This window comes from Daphnia pulicaria, chromosome 7 (assembly GCF_021234035.1).
Source record: "Daphnia pulicaria isolate SC F1-1A chromosome 7, SC_F0-13Bv2, whole genome shotgun sequence".
Taxonomy (NCBI): domain Eukaryota; kingdom Metazoa; phylum Arthropoda; class Branchiopoda; order Diplostraca; family Daphniidae; genus Daphnia; species Daphnia pulicaria.
The window spans coordinates 6073335-6092631 of NC_060919.1; the positions used below are offsets into that span (position 1 = coordinate 6073335).

At 43.5% G+C, this 19297-nt stretch overlaps 1 protein-coding gene across 3 annotated transcripts in view; it reads right to left on the reverse strand.

Moving 5' to 3' along the window:
• Nucleotides 1–715: 715 nt before the first annotated feature.
• LOC124348495 (nucleolysin TIAR-like) overlaps nt 716–19297 on the reverse strand; it is a 60866-nt gene continuing 42284 nt past the window's right edge. For 2 of the 3 annotated variants that reach the window (XM_046798720.1, XM_046798719.1), the window contains 7 exons: nt 13056–13143; nt 8399–8474; nt 7165–7264; nt 4800–4995; nt 4592–4718; nt 4183–4497; nt 716–4101 (listed from right to left, as the gene is read on the reverse strand). In XM_046798720.1, the coding sequence (XP_046654676.1) occupies nt 4084–4101; nt 4183–4497; nt 4592–4718; nt 4800–4995; nt 7165–7264; nt 8399–8474; nt 13056–13143 (920 nt within the window). In that variant the 3' untranslated portion in view covers nt 716–4083. The remainder of the gene's footprint in view (nt 4102–4182; nt 4498–4591; nt 4719–4799; nt 4996–7164; nt 7265–8398; nt 8475–13055; nt 13144–19297) is intronic. The other variant, XM_046798721.1, reaches the window with a different exon arrangement.

The following is a 19297-nucleotide window of genomic DNA, read 5'->3' on the forward strand; positions in this document are numbered from 1 at the left end:
TCAACTGAATTCGAGTGTCACCAATCCGTTTTGCTTCCTATCTTGAACTGCGATTCCCTTAAACAACAACAAAAGCAGACGACACTTTTCTAGCTGTCAAGTGTCAGCTGTCAGCTGTCATTGCGAAATCGCTTAACAGATCGGGATCGTTTTTAAATAACAAATAGTTCGTCTCAACAAGTTACAAACCACAGACAAGATCAAAGTTTAGATAAATACCTACGCAGATAAATACTTTTGGCGACCGAAACCACCACAGTAAGACTCTCCACAGGAGCCTCTCGGAAGCCAACGAGTGAATAATATTTGAAAGAATTGAAAAGAATTTTGTTTTTCTTCATCTTTTGTTTATTTATTTTATTTTCTTCTTTTTTTTGGTTCCCAGCGCACGCTTCAAATTCATCGTCACAACTTTTGACTGTTTTCAACAAATCATTCGTACAACACACACGGCAAAAACACAGCAGCAGCAGCAGCAGCGATAGAAACTTAGTTTTAGGTTTATAATAGTTATTAGCAATGAGTTCAGTTGTACACTGTTTAGTATTCAAACAAAAGAAAAGAAAACAATTTCCGGGTTGTTGTTGTTGCTGTTTCTTTTTTTCTTTCTTCACTCCTCATAGTTTACTCGTTTTTTGTCTGGAACACAATTTTTCAGGAGGTCCAAGTTGACGGGTAACATGGAGAGAAGTCTTTGGGTTGTAAATTTTATTTGTGTATGTATGTTGGGGGTGGGGTGGGGGGGTTAACATTTGCCTCTTTTTGTAAAAATCTAACTGCACGGGGGGAGAGAGAGCTTATACAAACGGTTATACACACACATACGTGCACACGCACACAATCACGCTGAATCCCAATTTTTCTTCCCGAATTGTCGCTAGAATTTTAATTGCAAATCAAAATTGGGAAAGTAAAAAAAAAAAGAATTTCATCAAGTTCAAATTTTTCCCCTAGAAATTAAAAATTGACATTCATAAAAAAAATTCAAATCGGACAAATAAAAAAACACACGATATCTCCGACAAAGGAAGAGTTAGTGAAAAATAAAAGCCCATTCACTTATAGAATATAGTACGCGTGTTTCAAAAAAAAAAAAAATCGACTGTATGTGTAGTGTGTGTGTACTTGTGTGTAGTTGGGATTCAATGGGGAATTATGAGGAGGGCAGTGTGTTTATTTTCCATTATTTTTTGTTTTTATTCCAACGAAAATAATCATCATAATCATTTGAATTAGCACGGATAATTATTTTTTCTTCTTCTTTTTACCGAAACCGATACAAGAGACAATATAAAAGCGCGCCGTGCCCATCCAAATTTCTACAATTCTAAACTGGAATACCTTCTAGTGAACTAACCAATAATATTTCTATTTTTGTTTTTCTCTTTTCCATCTCGGGGGGGTTTTTACGCAAACAGAATTTTTCAACAACATAAGGGAGGGGGTGTTTCTTTTGACACATCAAAAGAAACAAATTTTTGTCTTCATTTACTTTTTCCGCGAAGATTTACAAAAACATTGATGTTCTCTCCGGCATCTATTACAACCTGGGGACTCGGTAACAACTCGGCTATTCCGGAATAACGGAGGGAATCGATTCACGCTGGGGCCAATCTTTTTTTCCCTTCCACCCACACCCTTTCAACTCACCTAGGTTATATATCTCCTCAACATCTGCATGTCTCCTCCTAACCTATACCCCCTCCAGCAAACCAACAACAAACAAACAAACAGAACAACAGATCTAAACCGAAAACAAACAAACACACAAATTTTTTTCTTTTTTTGTTTTTTCTTCTTTTTTCTTTCCCCGTATCAGAAAAAAAGCTCCGGATGATGACGTCAACAGTGACATTGATCTCACGCACGCAAACACGCACAGTTATCATATATATTTTATATTTTGGTTTTTTTTTCTTAGTTTTTGGTAGATTCCCTTCACGGAGGGAAAAGAAGAATTTTTTTTTTTTGGGGGGGGGGGGGGAGAGAACAATTCCTGCCTGGAAACCGTCGGTTGTAGTTTCAAATGAAAAATATAAGAAGGAGGAGTAGGAATCCGGTGAGCAGGATTTTTTCGTTTTGTCAAATGGGTGGAGAGGAAAAACACAAGAGACAAAAAGAGACGCGATAGGAATGGGAGAAATCTTGTTTGTTTTTTGTCAACTTCAGGTTATTTTTCTTCTTCCCCCGTCTTCGGAGAAAACACAAATATTGACGCCCCACGCACAAGGACACACAGTCACACACTCCATTTGTAACCAAATATTTCGAGGAAGCAACAATCACCAAGTGATAACAACCAAAATCGATCCCTCCCTACTACGGCGGGAGATTTAAATTGAAAAAGAAATAAAAAAAAAATCAAAGGAATTTTGTTTTTCTCTCTCGCCGAGGACGTCGTCTGGAATTGGAAGAAATACGAGGGAAGTGGAGGGCTTTTTTTCTCTCTCTCACTCATTTGGATGTTATTTTTTAAATTGTTTGATTGTATTGAACTATTTTGTGTTTGTATTCTTGATTTCTGGTGAGGGGAGGGGAGGGGGGATAACACACGGAACTCCAATCGTACACACAACACTAGAAATCAACACGCACCCAGCCCAAGATCCCAGCCAAAAATAAAAAATAAATAAATAAAAAAGAATAATGGTTGGGGGGTGAGGGGGGACAGTTAAAAAACCCAGAGAGCACCGCGACGCGCACGCAATCGCAATATATGTTACACATACATATTGTCGTATGCATATAAATTGTATACTGGTAGACTCTTATATTTATTACGCTGTGTTATAAATACGGGTTTGTTTATTTTTGGGGAGGGGGAACCATTTTCAGCCTGACCTGACATCATTTAAAAAAAAATTTAACTAAAATAAAATAACCAAAATTAAAATTAACCTAAAAAGAAAAAAACATAAAATAATAAAAACTTAATTTGCGAACTCATGTATTTGTCTCACCTCAAACTGCAACTCCTCTTCAATTTTTTTTGTTTTATACGCAAATAATCATGATTTCGAAACAAATAATTAAAAAAAAAAGAAAAAGAAATTGTGTGCGAACAAAATAAAGAAGGAAATTATATTCTTCATTTGCTCGTTTAGGTCAAATTCCCTTTTTTTTTCTTTTCTTCTTTCACCTCCTCCTCGTCTGTGTCAAATGGCGATTGTGTGTGTGTGTGGGTGTGTATGAAGTGTGTGGGGTGTGTATCAGTGTGTCGAAATGAGATGGTTGTAGGGGGAAGGAGTGGGGGGTGAATGAAACGTGTGTGAATGAAATGAAAAACGTGAGATGAAAATGCGCGCATCTGTATAAACTCATTTGATCCCCCCTCCCGTTCCCTCTCAGCTCGTTAAATTTCTTCGCCACTCAACGACCGTCTTTCGTGAAGAGAAAAAAAAAATGATCCGACAAATTTAGACATAACCCTAATTTTTTAGTCACCAACATTTCTTTGCCTGTCTCCCGTCGTGTTGGTATGTTTCTCGTAATTTTTTGTATTTGATTTTTTTTTAGTTAACTATCATTTTTTTTGCAATCAAAAGCGCCGCCGCAACACCAACAACAACAGCAGCAGCACCACCACAGTATTGTTTTTTTTTTTTTAGTCATCACCACATTTTGTAAATTTTATTTTTTGAATTATTAATTAATTTTTTTTTTGTGTTTCGCATTTCACTTTTTGACTTCTCAATTTTTTTTTTTTCTTTTTCGTTGCGACCGGCTTCTCTGCAGTTCCTCCTCCATCCTTCGTCTGCTTCCAAAAAATTGCCATTTCTTGTAATTGATTTAAAGAATCGTTTTTTTGTTTTTCCTCTTGTAATTTCTCCCGCGTGTTGATTTTGTTTTCCTTTCCAGTCCTCAATACTCGACGAATTGTTTTAATGATTTTTGTTTTGTTTAGTTAGTTTTTTCTTTCTCCCGCTGACGGCTCGCACACAATATAAACTTTTTCTGTCTCTGATTTTTCTCTGATTTTTTCTCTGTTTCTGTTTTTTCCCCCGTGTCATCAGTTTCTCTGTCGTTTCGCGCCAAGTGCCTCGTCGTCATGATCAAGCTGTGTCATCATCCTCATCACTGATCCTAAATGAAATTGGAATCCTTTTTTAAGAGTGTTTTCCCGTCTGCCTCTGTGCGTCAGAGGGTGAGGGCGCTTTGGTGAACGGCCAGGTGCGGAAATACCTGGAATTGCTGAATGGGGTAGGAGGCCACCATACCACCCTGCTGGGAGGCGGCGGCGGCAGCGGCGGCGGCGGCCGCTGCCATCTGCTGGCCAGCTCCGGCCTGAGCCTGAACGCTCTGCCAGCCGCCCGGCAGCTGCATGCCCATGCCGGGCTGGTAGCCGGCAAACTGGCCGTAGGCCGCATAGCCCTGCATCCCTTGCACAAACTGCGACTGCATCTGCGGCGGGTACCCGCCCGGGTACCAGTAGCTCATGCCCTGGTTGTAGCCGTACGGGTACTGCGTGTTGGTCGGTCCCAATCCGCCCGTCATCAGCTGTTTTTTCCCCATCAAAATTCAAAAAGGAAATCAATTAATAACCAAATTAGAATTCATCGCGACCAGTATCATGTGAAACAATTCAGCGTACCTGGGCATTGTTAGCGCTACCCGGCTCTCCGGGCTCCTTGCCCCAGGAGCATTTGACATTTTGACCGTTGAGGTCGGTATTGTGGACCGAGACGATGGCTTGCGTGGCCGATTCTTTCGACGCGAATCTGGGCGAATCATAAATTAATGAAAACATTCACCAAAAGTGTGGGAGAGAGAGAAAAGAGATAAAAATGATGGGTCCTCACCTGATAAAGGCGTATCCCTTGTCCTTGAAGACCCGGATCTCCTGGATCTGACCGTAGGGTCCGAAAATCTTCTGCAGGGCCTCCTCGGTCGATCCCTGGGCCAAATTGCCGCAGTAGACGGTGCAGTTGGTGGAGGATGACTGGCCAAAGACTTCCTCGTACGACATGGGTTTGGATCCGGCTGAGAAAAACGCGCCCGCAGGAACGAAATGAAAAAGAAAAAAAAAAAAAAAAAAAGGAAAAAACCAAGAAAGGAAAAATAACAAAACACAACAAAAAGAGAGAAAAAAAAGCAAAGCAAAAGAGAAAGAAAGAAAAGAATGAAATAACGGACATTGTCATCAGTTATCCTTGTAATATAACTGTGAGGTTACACACACACACACACACAACAAATCGTCATGTTCGGCGGCCAGCGGGCAACGACTTGGTGGTAAAAAAGAAGAAAAATAATAATTCTGTGTATATTCTCTGTGTTATATTTCGTCCGGACATCGATCCGTCTCCTTCCAAGCGTAATACAAGAGAGCCCCCCTCCCCCCCTCACACACACACACACACACACGACACAACCAAAGACGCCTAGTGCGGACGGACGGACGGACGGGACGGGGCTGCGAGGAGAAAAGTGAAAAGCCAGTCGCTTCGCAACTCGAATGATATGAACATGAAATCAGAAATATTCCAGTGTCAGCTTATAAGCAACCGGGAACGAGGGGGGGAAAGAAAGAAAGAAGGGAGGCCGGCCCAGTCGGTCGGTTGATTCTCTGGTTGAAAAGAGAAGAAGAAGAGAAGCGACCGCCCGGCCAAGCGAAAGAGACGGAAAAGAGAGCAGTGTATGTGTGTGTAACCCCCCCGCCACTCGCTGGGTTTTTTTTCTTTTCCTAGAAACGATCACGCGATCCATCATGAACGGAGAAGTGGGCAGGGTCCTGTCTCTTCTCTTTCCATGTCGCTCAGCCGGCCGCTCGCTCTTGCTTATAGAATAGACCGACTATACGAATGTATGTATATATATATCTATTTATATAAATAGATCTTCAAATACATAAGAGATAGATAGATGGGTGTATAATATCCATCTCTCTTTCTCTCTCTCTCTTATTTCTTTTTTTTTCCGGTATAAATGTACGGTCGGCACATCCAGCACGCCCCTTTTTACCCATTCCGACAGCTCCGGCAGTGAGAGAGAGAGAGAGAGCCGGCCCTCAAGAGAAAAGAGAGACCCAAACCATTTCTATGCAATCCATGTCTCTGTGTGTGTGCGTCTATAAAATGCTTGTGCAGAGAGTCTAAAGAGAGGCTAATATTTCAATCAATAATGCTGGAAAGAATCCGGATGGAGTAGGAAGAAGAAGAAGAAGAAGCTGGCCCGTAAAAAGAAAAGGGGCAGCATCTGCACAACATCTACTCCAAAGAATGGCCTTCTCCACTTTCTCAGGAAAAGTTGGAAAGAAAAGAACAAAAAACTTGGGACGAATATTGTTTCATTCCTTTCTTTACTCCTATTACATCCTATCTGTAAGGCCGGCTGTTCGGTTATATATATAATATAATATTTATTTGTATGTATATATATATATCTCGCAAAAGATGGAAGAATAAGAAAACAAAAAAGAGTTGCGAGTAGGAAAAAGAAATTGGTGGGTGGCGACACGATTCACGCACTCCTCTGCGGTCCTCTCGTGTGTCTTTTTTTTACTTTTACTTTTTTGTTTTTACTCGAGTCGCTTCCTTTCTATATGGTTTGGGGTGATGCTCTTTCTTGAAAGCTTTCGGCCATGGCCAAATGCCCACGGTCCATCGAGACGGGCGTCCGATGGACAAGGGAAAAACGAAACAAAAGACTCGGAGAGTGAAGAAAAAGAAAGAGCACACGCAACTCGAGTAGAAAGACAAGAAAAAAAGTTCAGAGTGATATTGGCTGTACAAGTGTGTCTCTCTTTCTCTCTTTTTTTTTTGCCCCCCCCTTCCATCCAACTGCTTGGGTCTCTCCAGAGACACGGAACGGACCAAGAAGAAGGAAAAAAGGAGCGGAATAACCTCGAGCGGAATATATATAAAAAAAAGGAGGAAAAAATATGGACTTGATCTAATGTACGACTTATACAAAAAAGAAACTAGCTGGCCAATATTTCTTTTCTTTCTCGCCAGAAGCTCAGGGCGAATTTCATTCAAAAATATCAAGTCAAAACAACCCAAAGTCATCGTACTACTACTCAAGCTTATATGTGTGTGTGTGTGTGTGTGAAAGATTGTACACATACACAATGTCCAGGGATAAAGAAAGGATAAGTCGGAGAGAAGAAAATGGCAAAAAGAGAAAAAAAAAAAGTTGGAAAAGACAAAATATCAAGAGACTTACCATCTTTTGGGGCCGGTGGTTTACGGGTGGCCCAGTTGGTGCGGATGGCCCTAGTGCCGAGCCACTGTCCGTTCATTCCGGCGATGGCGTTCTCAGCGTCCTAGAAACAAAAATACAAAGAGAAAAAATAGATAAAAACAACCCAAAAAAAAAGTAGAAACAAAAAACATTTTTTTTTCTCTCTCTCTCAAAGAAGTAGAGTAAAGCTCACACACGATGGATCAGAGACATAAAAAAGGAGATCCACCACCCCCAACCCCCCTTCAGTCGGCTGCTCCTGGCCGTCAGAGAGCAAAATAGAGGAACAAGGAGGAGCAGCAGCAAGACACACGCACAGAGAAGAAGAAAAAGGGGGAAAGAAAAAAAGAGATATACACAATCCCCAAAGGAGAGAGAAAGTCAGCCGGAACGTGTATATATATATATATATGTACACACATCCAGCCCTTTTCGGCGGAAGTGGAGAGAGAGTACAGAGCCAAAGCCCAAAGAGAAAAGCAGCTCTAGAACTAGATAGAGAGAGAGAGAGAGTCTAGTCGCCGTCGTAGACTATATATTCTCTAGCTGCAATTCTTTTGGTTTGCAATCAAAAACAAAAAGGGAGAGAGAAATGGCGGTGGCCGTCGTGGTGGTAGTGGTGGTGGTGGTAAAAGGCAACCAAAGCCAGAAAGGAGGAGCTTAATAGAATCCCAATCTTGCATGGCTGTAAACAACAACCGCCCCAAAAAACAAAACAAAACCAACCCAGAGTCCATGCCCGAGAGAGAGGGGATGTATAGATGGGAGCAGCCAAACCCGCGCCGACAGAAAACAAAAAAGGGAAGCGAGAGAGAGAGAGAGAGAGAGAAAAGAAATCCATCAGGATCTCAATTAGTTGGCCAGAGCTTTGGGGAATATATACACATACACACGCGGAGAGGGAAAAGAGCTCGAGGAGAAGAAGAAAACAAAAAAGGGAGGAGCGACAACAACAACAACAGCAACAACAGCAAGGCGAGAGAGAGAGAAAAAGATATGAGGATCGATAAGGAGAGAATAAGAAAAATACCGAAATACGCCATTTGGAAGTCAAGAAAACAGAAAAAAAGAAGGAGAAAAACGAGGCCGGGGGTAGTAGCCGCAGCAGCCAAAGATAAGGTCCTTGACACTGATCTCTCTCTCCCTTTCCTCTTTTGTTTGTTAACAGAAGGTTCTTCTTAGCTTTTTCTTAATTTAAATGTTTTTTCTTTCTTACCGACTTCTTGACGAATGAAACGAATCCGTAGCCTTTGGATTTGAGCGTCTGGGGGTCTCGCACCACACGGCAGTCTCTGCATTTCCATTCGAAAAAAATAAAATAAAACAAAAAGACATTGAATTAATAAATGATTGGCTCAATCAGCGTCACTTTTTCTCGACACAAAGTCAAAATAAGAACACAATATATATTGTCTTTTCCATTGTATGTAGGAGAGGACGGCCGGCCGTGGCAACAGCGGCCAGCGACACCCCCCTTTGAAAAAAGATCCCAAAGGAAAATGTCCTTGGGATGGCGTCACCCATTTACTTGTTAATACGACCAGTGGCCGTGCTGAGAGACAGACGCAATCATCTCAAGTTTCCAACAAAAAAGAAGGAAAAAGCCCTGTCCGTAATTCATCCCGGCCATCAAGTCAACTCTCTCTCTAGCGCGCCGGGTATAAAAAAAATAAAAAGAGAAAAGAAGATTGACACATCTTAAATATAAGAATAAAAGAAGAAGAGAAAAAAATTGACATTGATGTCGACTGGCGAGCAAAAGAAAAAATGGGAAGAGGAAAAAGTCCCGGCTTCTTATTTATTTGTTGCCTAATCCCTCGACATGTGATTTGAACGGGGGGCGTGTCGCTCTTGTTGAGACGTTGTTTTATTTATTTGAGGCCATTGCAGCCACCATCTTTTATTTCCATCGATATCATTTGATGTATTTCTACGGTTTTTGGATAATAATAATAAAAAAAAAAAGAAATCAGAAAAAAGGAGTGAAGAAGACGTCGCTCTCGTGAATTCGCATCGCTTATTCCTAATCTCGGGGCGTCAGCCAAGTGAGAAAGAGGAAGCAAAGAGGAGAAGAAGAAGAAGAAAAAGAAGAAAAAAAAAAGAACTGCGTGAGGGAAGAATGAGGGAATCAAACCATTCCTGTCCAATGTGGCGTGAAACGCAATGGCGATGAATTCCTCAGCTCCTTCACGAATACAAGGATAGGGGGAAGGAGGGATGAGGAGGAGGGAGAGGACGAATCAAAAGAGGGTGGTGGAGGGGTAGGGTGGATGGGAGAAAAGAAGAAGATGAAGAAAAAGTCGGGAATGGTCGTTATGACGCAATACAACCGAGTTGCAATCAGAAACGTGACGCTCCCATCGGACCAACTCTCCCAGCTCCACAGCTCTCCCGCTCTCTCCTCACGCTCTCGCTTCTTCTGTCAGTTTCTCTTTCTGCCCTTCCAGCTTCTTCTTCAGCTTCTTCAGCTTCTTCTTCTTCTCCTTCGCCCATCTCTATTCCCCACCCCCAGAGTCGAGAGACGTGAATAGTTTCCGATGATATCGACTTATTGGTCGGCGGCGCCGAGGTGAAGAGTGAACCCCCCAAGAAAAGAAGAAGAAAATAATAATCATAATCATAAAGGACCTCCCAAATTTTTTTTCTTCTCCCCCCCCCTCCCCGACCCGTACGGAAGAATCTCGGTGGCGTGAGGCGAAAACAAAAGACGGTGGAATAAAAGGGCGTCGTCGACGTCGACGTCGTGTGGTGGAAGCGTACGAGCATTACACGCGCATAACCCCAAAATGAAAAATACAAAAAGGGTATAGAACGATGGGGGGGATATAGGAGGAGGAGGAAATGAGGTGGTGGAGTTGGGTGGGAAGTCGCTGGATGTGTGTATATATATATGCGGAGAGATTGATTCCAAAAGGAATTATTCATGACACGGCCAGAGCAGCAAAAGAGCTAGACAGAGACTACACATAGAGAGCGCGCTCTACTCTCAGCTCGGGTGATTAACGTTATTAAATCAATATGAAAAGCAACTAACCATGGCAAATGCAAAAGCCAAAGACTTCCTACCCCCTTCCCCACCCTCCCTACCCCTCCTACCTCTCTCTATTCCCGGTGGCAACAACACAAAAATGCTGGTGTAGTTGGGTGTAGTACCAAACAAGAAAGCAACTACACCGCACCAGTCGTGGCGGTTTCAATCATACTCTTCAGCTATCATCCTACCACTACTACTATCCAAACTGTTTTCCCAGAAAGAAATTGAACCGGTCGGGTGATTTGATTACGAGGAACCGGCGCGAGCTAAAACGTTTCACACGCGTGTCACAAAAAAAGGGGGAGGGGAGGGGGAGTAAAGTAGCCCCGACCAACTTTGCGATTTGTTCGGGGGGGATTTTATTTTATTTTTAGCGGAGAATTTCACGACGACGACGACTAAAAAGGACAGTGGCAATTTCGGGTCTCAAAAGACCCGCAGGACTTAGAAAATGGTGGGTGGTGGTGGTGGTGGGGAGGATGAAGAATTTGCATTACACAAGGAGGAGGCCCCTACAAACAAGAGAAGACGAAGAAGAAGAAGATGAGGACGAAAATGCAAATGCCATCATCATCAAGAATGGCCTTTTAATGAGAAAACGCCGACGACGCTGGGGCCAGCCCCGTCTCCCCCCTCGCATCCGGAGTCGCTTTTCTCCGCCCATTTATAAATCGAGACAAGTGAAAAGAAAAGAAAATAAGAAAAGAAAAAAGAAAAAACACGCACGAGCGGGTGGGGGAGTTCAACTCGGTCCGTTCCTCCTTCTCTTCCCTTCCCCCTCCACCCAGCTCGACATATTAGAAAATACCCAGGCAAAAAAGACTGGGAACACTTTCGTCCGTCGACTTTCTCTTAGTGCGCGTTCACGCCGTCGCTCACTCGAGGAATTTCCCCCCACCCCACCCTACCCAAAACATTCCTGTTCTTATTTTTTTCTAATTTATTTTATTCCGGCGGCCTTTGATCTCCTCCTCTACCCTTCCCCCTCCTCCACTATTCCGGCAATGGATCAATTTCAAGATTCCTTATTTTTCTTCGTTTAAACTTTTTTTTTTGGGGTTGTCGTGCAAGTGGGGGGTAGGTTATATGTGTTTGTCCAGAAAAAACCCGCGAAATGGTCGTCAAGGGCGCGTCGGATTTGCCCAGCGTCTTTTGGCGAGCCGGGCCGAGCCGGGCTGAGCAGATTTCCCCCCCGTAAACATAAATCAAACAAACACATAAATAACGGGCTGACGACGCCAAGGCTCTCTCGTCCCCTCCACCACTACCACCAGCAAGAAAGAAAGAAAGAAAAAAGTGGGATCAAGACGTGGAAAAGAAAATGGTACACACATCAAATAATATACCATCACCCACCCACCCCCCCACTCCTTCTGCTACCCCATGAAGAAGAAAGGGATCGAGAAAATGGTGATAAATGAGTGAATGTGCTCGGATTGCCCAATGGGGGGAGAGCAAATAAAAGAAAAAACGGAAGAAGAATAAGAGGAAGAAGAAGATGCTGTAAGAAAAGAGGAGCGATAGGTAAAAACGCTCACGAAGGCGACGGCCCAGTCGAATACTAAACAGTTTCCTTTATTTATTTGGTGGCGGGTAGTAGTAGTAGTGTTGATGCGCGCTCGTCATTTCATGTATATCGTCTGAGTGGTGGTGGCGGCCCGGCCCGGTCGTGTAAAGGATAACAAAAAGAAAAAAAAGAGGAGCGGCCATCATCGATTCAGTTTTGCCGCACCAACGCCTCCCCCCACCACAACTGGCGCCATCAAACCCTCCCGACCGAGTCCACACAACAGTCAGACAATAATCATTTTATTTTTTTAGTAGTAAACGTCTATCAAAAATAAAAAATAAATTTTTGGGGGGAGGATTTCATATCTTTCCACCCCGGTCTAGCAACACACACAACAACAATTACAATTGATTTGATTAGATTTTTATTCTGGAGGGAAAATAAAAATAAAAAATAAACTTTTGAAACAAAAATGGGGCGCAAATTGATCAGACGGGCGACAATTGGATTTGGTCGTGAAAACGACGAGTTGTGTCTGGATTTCATAGACGGACACGGAGGTCTCGACTCCAAAGTTGACTCGAAAAAAACAAAAAAACAAAATAAGCTCCTCCCCACTCCTTGCTGGCCCAACTTTCCACTCTAGAAAGCTTCTGTATGCAAGCGTCGCTTTTACTCTTTAAGTCTCTCCCCCCCCCTTTCCACCACCCACCCACCCAACGACGACTGAAAAGTCACCCGTCGACATCAGAGAGACGAGCTCACAAACTCTCGGCGTCTCTTGCCCAGTCTGTCTGTCTGCCCACCTCCTTACGTATACACACGTAGGCGGGCGGACTCTCTCTCCATCCGAAATAGAATGCAGCCAACTTTGAAAGACCGGCGTCGCTCTAACCCACCCCTCCCTTGTCCGTCCGTCCGTCCGTCCGTCCTTGCACACATAGAGGAAAACGCTCTTGCTGATATGCGCAATAGGGAAATTCGATTTGTCCACTTTGAAACGAGAAATGTCGCCGCGTCGATTCAATTCAACCGAGTTTGGTATAAGGAGAGAAAAGAGGAGGAGAAGAAGAAGAGGAGAAGAAGAGAGAGGAGAAGCCATTCCGGCAATCGATAACAAACGAAAATCGCTTAGTCGGCATCCATCCTCTTCCTCCCTGTTATATAACCTCGTGATTTGTGTTAGAGTCATCTTTTTGTGTGTACCGTCTCCCAGGCCCACGCAACACAATATAGGTCAAACCCCCCCCCCAACCCACCACCCAACCAAAAGAAAAAATGTAAATTTGATTTCAAATTAAAAAACAATTTTGTGGGTTGTCGACTTACGAGATCTCTCCGAAAGCGGCGAAGGCGTCGCGGAGCGTGTGCGTCTCGATTTCCGGGCTCAGGTCCCCCACGAAAATGTGGAAATGTTCTGCAATGAAAACAAAATTAAAAATTATATTAATAAAATTTCATTTTCTTTATTTTCTTTTTTAAATAAGAAAAATCCCAAACGATCAACTTAGATAAGGAGAGAGACTTGGAAACAAATGAATGTTGACACTAAAGAATTGTCCACTCACACTGGACCCGGCCACCACCGTCTATTGACTTCCACCGTCTATTGACTTTGTATTAGCAAAGTGGCCAAATATGTGTCTGTCTGTGTGTACATTTTTATTTTATGGATGGAGGGGCCGTCCACTTTCCAAAAGAGAGAGAGACGGGCGGATTTGTTTTTTGTTTCCATCCGCCGGCCGTCTGTTGATTTTGACTTGAAAAAAGGAAGAAAAAGAAAAGTCCGTCCAGGATCGAAGGAGCTGGCGGATCAATGACCGTGGGATTTAGACGAAAAAAGTAGATGGGAGTAGAGGGGGGGAACCATTGATGTGCCGAGGGAACCATTGGCGATGGATCGTCGGCGGATGGATGGGGCGAGACATGGAAAATGGGGGGGACTCGGTCGTCAGGTGGCTCTCCCAATGTTTCCCATTTAGGCGGCCCATCAATGGCTGTTCCTCCTGATTGTACAACGACATCAAAACAGCTGGCGGCGGATGGGAAGAAGAAGACGGAAAAACCGGAAGAAAAACGCGACACAAGAGCGAAGAGCCCCCCCACCAGCAAAACTTAACGGAAGAAAAGAAAAGAAAGCAAAAGTTTTTCTCTTCTATTTTTTTGTGTGTGTCTGTGTTTTACTGTTTTCCTCCATTTTCTTTTCTTCTTGTTTTTCGTCTTTTTTTTAGTCCGTCCAACTTTCATATAGACTTTTGGGGTCGCGACCATAAATATATTTCAGACTTTGGGGGGCCAGCCCTCCATCACTGGCTGTCGCCAAAAAACGTTTCTCTACACTTGTATCATCATACCAATAATAATAATAATATATATCTCTAAACTGCATATCATAATGGAGTGCAATAAATACATCAAAAGCCCGCCCCCACCCAGCCCATGGGCCGGGCAACAAGAAAGAAAAAAAATGATAAGAGACTCTTTTCTTCTTCATCTTCTCCTTTTTTTACTCGACATCCATCAAATCCCGTTTCGAGGATCGAGGCCTCATGTTTCGGATTTAAAAAAAAAAAGGAAATAAAAAATATAGATAATAAAAAAGCAATGGATCAATTCGTGCGTGTGTGTGTAGACACACACACAATACAGGGGCCTATACTCAACTTGATTCGATAGACAGTGACGTCCATTTTTTTTTTTTTTTTAAATAAAATAAAATAAAAGATAAACACAACGAGAGAATAAGAGAGACATCAAACGACGCCCGGGCGTCTTTTCAATCATTTCTCTTTCTCTCTCAGTCGACTATTCGGCGAGGGACGAGAATGAGTTCAACGGGCCAAAGTGGGCATTGGAGACTGCTGCTGGCTGGGCAAGGCAAAAGAGAGAGAAGGAGGGAAGGAATACACGCAGGACTCCTATTTTCTTCTCTTGTTCTTAATGTTTTGGGCCGTTAGTAACGAAAACCGAACGACCCCTTTTCCATTAGATGCTTTTCTCTTTCTATTTCTCTCTCTCTCTCTCGGGCTGGGGTTTGTCAAAAGATATCTATTTTGCTCCACATAATACTTTCCCCTCCCTCTCTTACTAAACAGGCGAAAGGGGGGGGGGGGTGCAGGGGGGGGGATGTAACACAAAACTTTTGTCCCGGATGGTAAAAGAAGAAACAAGATGGGACCCAACCAAACGGGAGAAAACGAACGTGAAAGAAAAAGTTTTTTTTTGTTTTGTTTTTTGTTTCGGAAATAAATAAACAAGTCCATTGAGACTTGACGACTTTTCTCTCTATTCTATACTTCTTTTTTGTTTTCTGTCGTATTTTTTTTTTCTACCCATTTTTTACGACCCCCGGTCAAACTTTTCTTCCCTCTTTCTGTTTGATTTGGTTTGGTTTGGTTGTTTTATTCGATTTTCTAGAGGGACTCGTTTTCCACACGGGAGGGGCGTTTCCACGTCAACGCGGGAGTGAACGGTGGGAGCGACCTCAAAAAAGTTTCAGAGGGGGGAGAGGTAGTGGTAGCTCTTGTACACACTCAAAGGCAGGTGATTTAGACCACCGATACCCCCGACATCATCATCATCATCGGGTCGATCCATTAAGTGACTCCCCCCTTTTATTTCTTTTCCCCGCTGGCCACACAATACCGTCCGCTTAATGGCGAATAATGAAAAGAAAAAAACAAACAAAAGGGGCCGGGCAACGATATAAAAATAAAAACCCACCCCACCCGGGCCCGGACGAACGCACGAAGGAACGTCAAAACAAAAGAAGAAATGAGCGCCGCCTGTGAAACGTCCAACTCTTCAAGATTAGATGACATGACGGGAAATGAAACAACAACAGACACACGTCACCAACGGATCCCTCTACTTTTTTCCAGCAGCTCAAATATTCAAAGGCCATGAAAAATAGAGCTTCAGGTGCTCTCACGGAAATAAGTTGAACAGCGGGATCCCTTCCCCCCTCTCACAAAAAGGCCAAATCGAACTCGACGATCTTCCGAATGATCAATGACGCAAACAGCCCGTCACAGGAGGCAAAATCAAAAGGAACAACCAAAAAATAATAATCTCAAAATGACAAGAGAAAATTGGCCATCACGCGGGACGGACGGCCAAAGAAAAAGAAAAAGAAAAAGGAGGATCTGATTTCCGATCCGTGGAATACGGAAGGGGGTCGTAGAGTCTCTCTCTCTCGGTGCTGCTCGCATGTGGGTGTCACACTGTGCAAGCCAATCGATTGCCACCACATCCTTTTTGATAGATGTGAGCTGTGAGCATCAACCCCCCCGCCAGGCTCCTTCACATTTCCTTCTGCCAATGATCCTTAAGAGTAATAGACGTATCAAATGTGTAGATCCCATTCTCGATCTCTATTCGATATTAATAAATAGAAAATATAGAGATAGATAGATGGATAGATAGATAGATATGTGTACATCTGACTGTGTGTGTGGCTCTCATTGACTCTGATGGATGGATCATCTTGGCCGGCTTTTTTCTTCCGCCCCAGTACCGGGCACCGCCTCTCTCCGCATCATCCAGGCGGATGCAAAAAGGGGCTAACACACAAACCGCTAGACTTTTTCTTCTTTTTTAGCCCGGCTACTAGTAGTCCCTTTTGACTCTTGGTGGCAAATAAGGAGCCCTCAGGAGCCTCTCCCCCCTGATCCTTGCAACTGCTACCCCTGAAGCATCCAAAGATGGATTATCAGGAGCTAGTGACAGTAACAGCCGGGCGGCAACCCACCGTACTCCAAGGGATGGATGGATGGGATGGGATGGGATGGTGAAAAAAAAATAAAATAAAATAAAAAGAAGAAGAAGAAGCTCGAAATGATGATCAAATCAAAAGCAATGGCACTAACAAACAAGGCCCTCTCTCCTCAAGCAACTGCCATCTCCTATTGCTTCCGCCCTTCTACTCCCCCTCCCCTTCCTCTTTTTTTTTTCGGGAGGAAAAAGAAAAGATGGCGTCGTGATAAGAACAAGGCCAGTAAAGGAGAAAAAAAAAATAAGAAGAGATCCTCCTCTTTTCTAACCCCACAACTAGACTCCTTCCGACTTCTTCTTCTTCTTCTTCTTTCTTCCCTCCTTTTCTCGCAGATATAAATAAATACACAACACACACACATACGAGCGCAATGTGTGTGTGTGGTTGGCTGCGACCGAGCATTGATCAACTGATGGGTATCTATTCCCCCCACAACCCGGTCTGCCTTTTACGCAACGAGAATAGGGATTGGCCCCCTACACTCCCCTACACTCCCCTTCTTCTTCTTCTTCTTCTCCTTCTTGCCTCCTCTCGCCCCAGTTGTCGCATATAAAAGAGCGAAAATACATATATAAAAATACCGACAAAAAAATAAAAAAACAAAATCCGGAAATCCTCTCATCTTTTTTTTCTGCTCTTCTCATCTCTTCAACTTGATCTACTCAAAGACGTCCCTCCTCTTTCTCTCTCTACACACACACACTCCCCCGTTTCACCAATGCCATCGTCATATGCTGCTGCTCCAATCTCCCTCTCTCAAAACGGACGCAGAGAGAAAAGAGAGAAGAGAAGAGAAAAAACGATTGATCATCCTCGTGTGTCTCTCGGCGAGCCAACAAATAAGAAAAAAAAAGGGAGAAAGATGAAACGGAGAACTAAACAGAATGAAAGGCGCCAAAGAGGGACACACGCGAGCAAAGGAAAAAAAAAAGAAGATAAGGAGCTGGGCAACAGCAGTCACCCAGGCCAGCCAGCCAGCCTGCAGCAGCAGCAGCCATGTTCCCTTGATGAAAATCAATGGCGATGTGTTAGGACGAAGAAGAAGACGAAAGGGAACATATGAAAACAAACAAACGACACACGAAAATAAAAAGAGAAAAAGAAAGAAAAAGAACAAAAACAAAATGTATACCCCTTTTCTGGCTAGTTTCTTTTTTGTTGCGTTTCCATCAACTTGTGCGTCGTAGAGAGACGATTCACAAAATGAAGAAAAAAAGAAAAAGTCGACAAACATTCCATTTTGGACTCTCGCAAAGACTGTCAACTTTTCTGCAGGGCCGCCGCCGCCGTCGTCGTCGTCCGTAGAGTTATTTTCGGTACAGTAGACACGGTCGGGCGGGTGTTACGACAACAACAACAGCAACAACCCAATAGGCCCAAGGCAGAGAGAGTGAGAGCGAAAGAGAAGGAGAAAGGCCCAGCGGTGGTGGTAGCGAGGGATAAGGAAGAGGTGGCGCCCGTCAATGTCATTTCGTCTCTGAAACGAAATTGAATTCGAACACACACACACACACACAAGTCAATAACAGTCACGGGACTCGACAGGGCCAGCCGGGCCGTCCTCCTTTTTTCTTCCTCCTCCTCTCCTCCTCTCCCCCAAACCCCCACCCTTCTCTCAGATCTACATAACGCGGATGGACCGACCGACCCAAAGTCGATCCTATTCAAACGCTTCCACGCGTTACTTTCATCTCTTCAATCATCTTTCAGAGACATTCAAGTAAAAAAAAGGAGAAAAGAAGAAAATAAAAAAAAGGGAATAGAAAAGGAGATACTGTAATTTCTATCCTCCTCTCCTTTTCCCCACCCCCTCGCAGGAGAGACGGGCGGACACAAAAAAAGGAAGGGGGGAGACACGTTTGACATCCGAACCAAAAGTGGCGGAACAACTACTACTCTCTAATACTCTTTCGGCGTAGATATACAATAATATAAAGTGAATATAACCGGGCGATGGAAGGATGGGGGGGTGGATAGATGTTTGCGAGCAAAATCATCCCCACCCGACCGTGCCTTTTCATCAAAATTGGACACTCTGACTGGCCAGCAGATGTCGTCGGGCAAGAGATAAACACAAGAAGGGGAAAAGCGAAAATAAAGGAGCAACCAACAGCAGGAACGTCGAAAAAAAAAGTCCCAAAAAAAGAAAAAGATGAAATCAAAGTAAAACGACAAGAACAGGAGCAGGAGCAGCTGCTGCCAGCCTTCCTTATTTTCTCCACTCTGCCCGTCTCTTTCACTTTCCAATCCGCATGGAACGAAACCGCAGCAATTTTCCCCCCTCAAATTCCTGGAAGAAAACTTGGATCTTTCCAATGGTTGACCCCGAAACTAACAAACAGTCAGTCAGTTGGAATGTCAAGAGAAAAAAGGCAAGTTGCTTATTCTTTAAAGATGATTTTTTTTCTCTTCTTCCAGCTTGTCAAACCTCTTCAAAACAGCATTCGCCTTCATCTCCGCTCCGTCACAAACACGCCTGGCAGCAGTGCACTCCACCACCGTCTTCGACGATATTATATCAATATTTCTCCCTTTTTCTGGATTAATGCAACCCCTTTTTTTTCTGGCGGTGGTAAGTATAAGAAAGAGAGGGAGAAATAAATAAATAAATAATAAAAAAAGGATTGTGGTGTGTGCGCCGTAGCGCGGACTTGTGTGTGTCGCCCACAAAAAGCCACACACACAAGCTGAGAGATGGAAGGGGATTTTTCTCTCTTTTTGCACCTTTTCTTCTTTTGTTGTCGGTCGCTATTTCTTCCATCCCATTGTAGAAAAATGGGGGAAAAAAAGAAAAAAA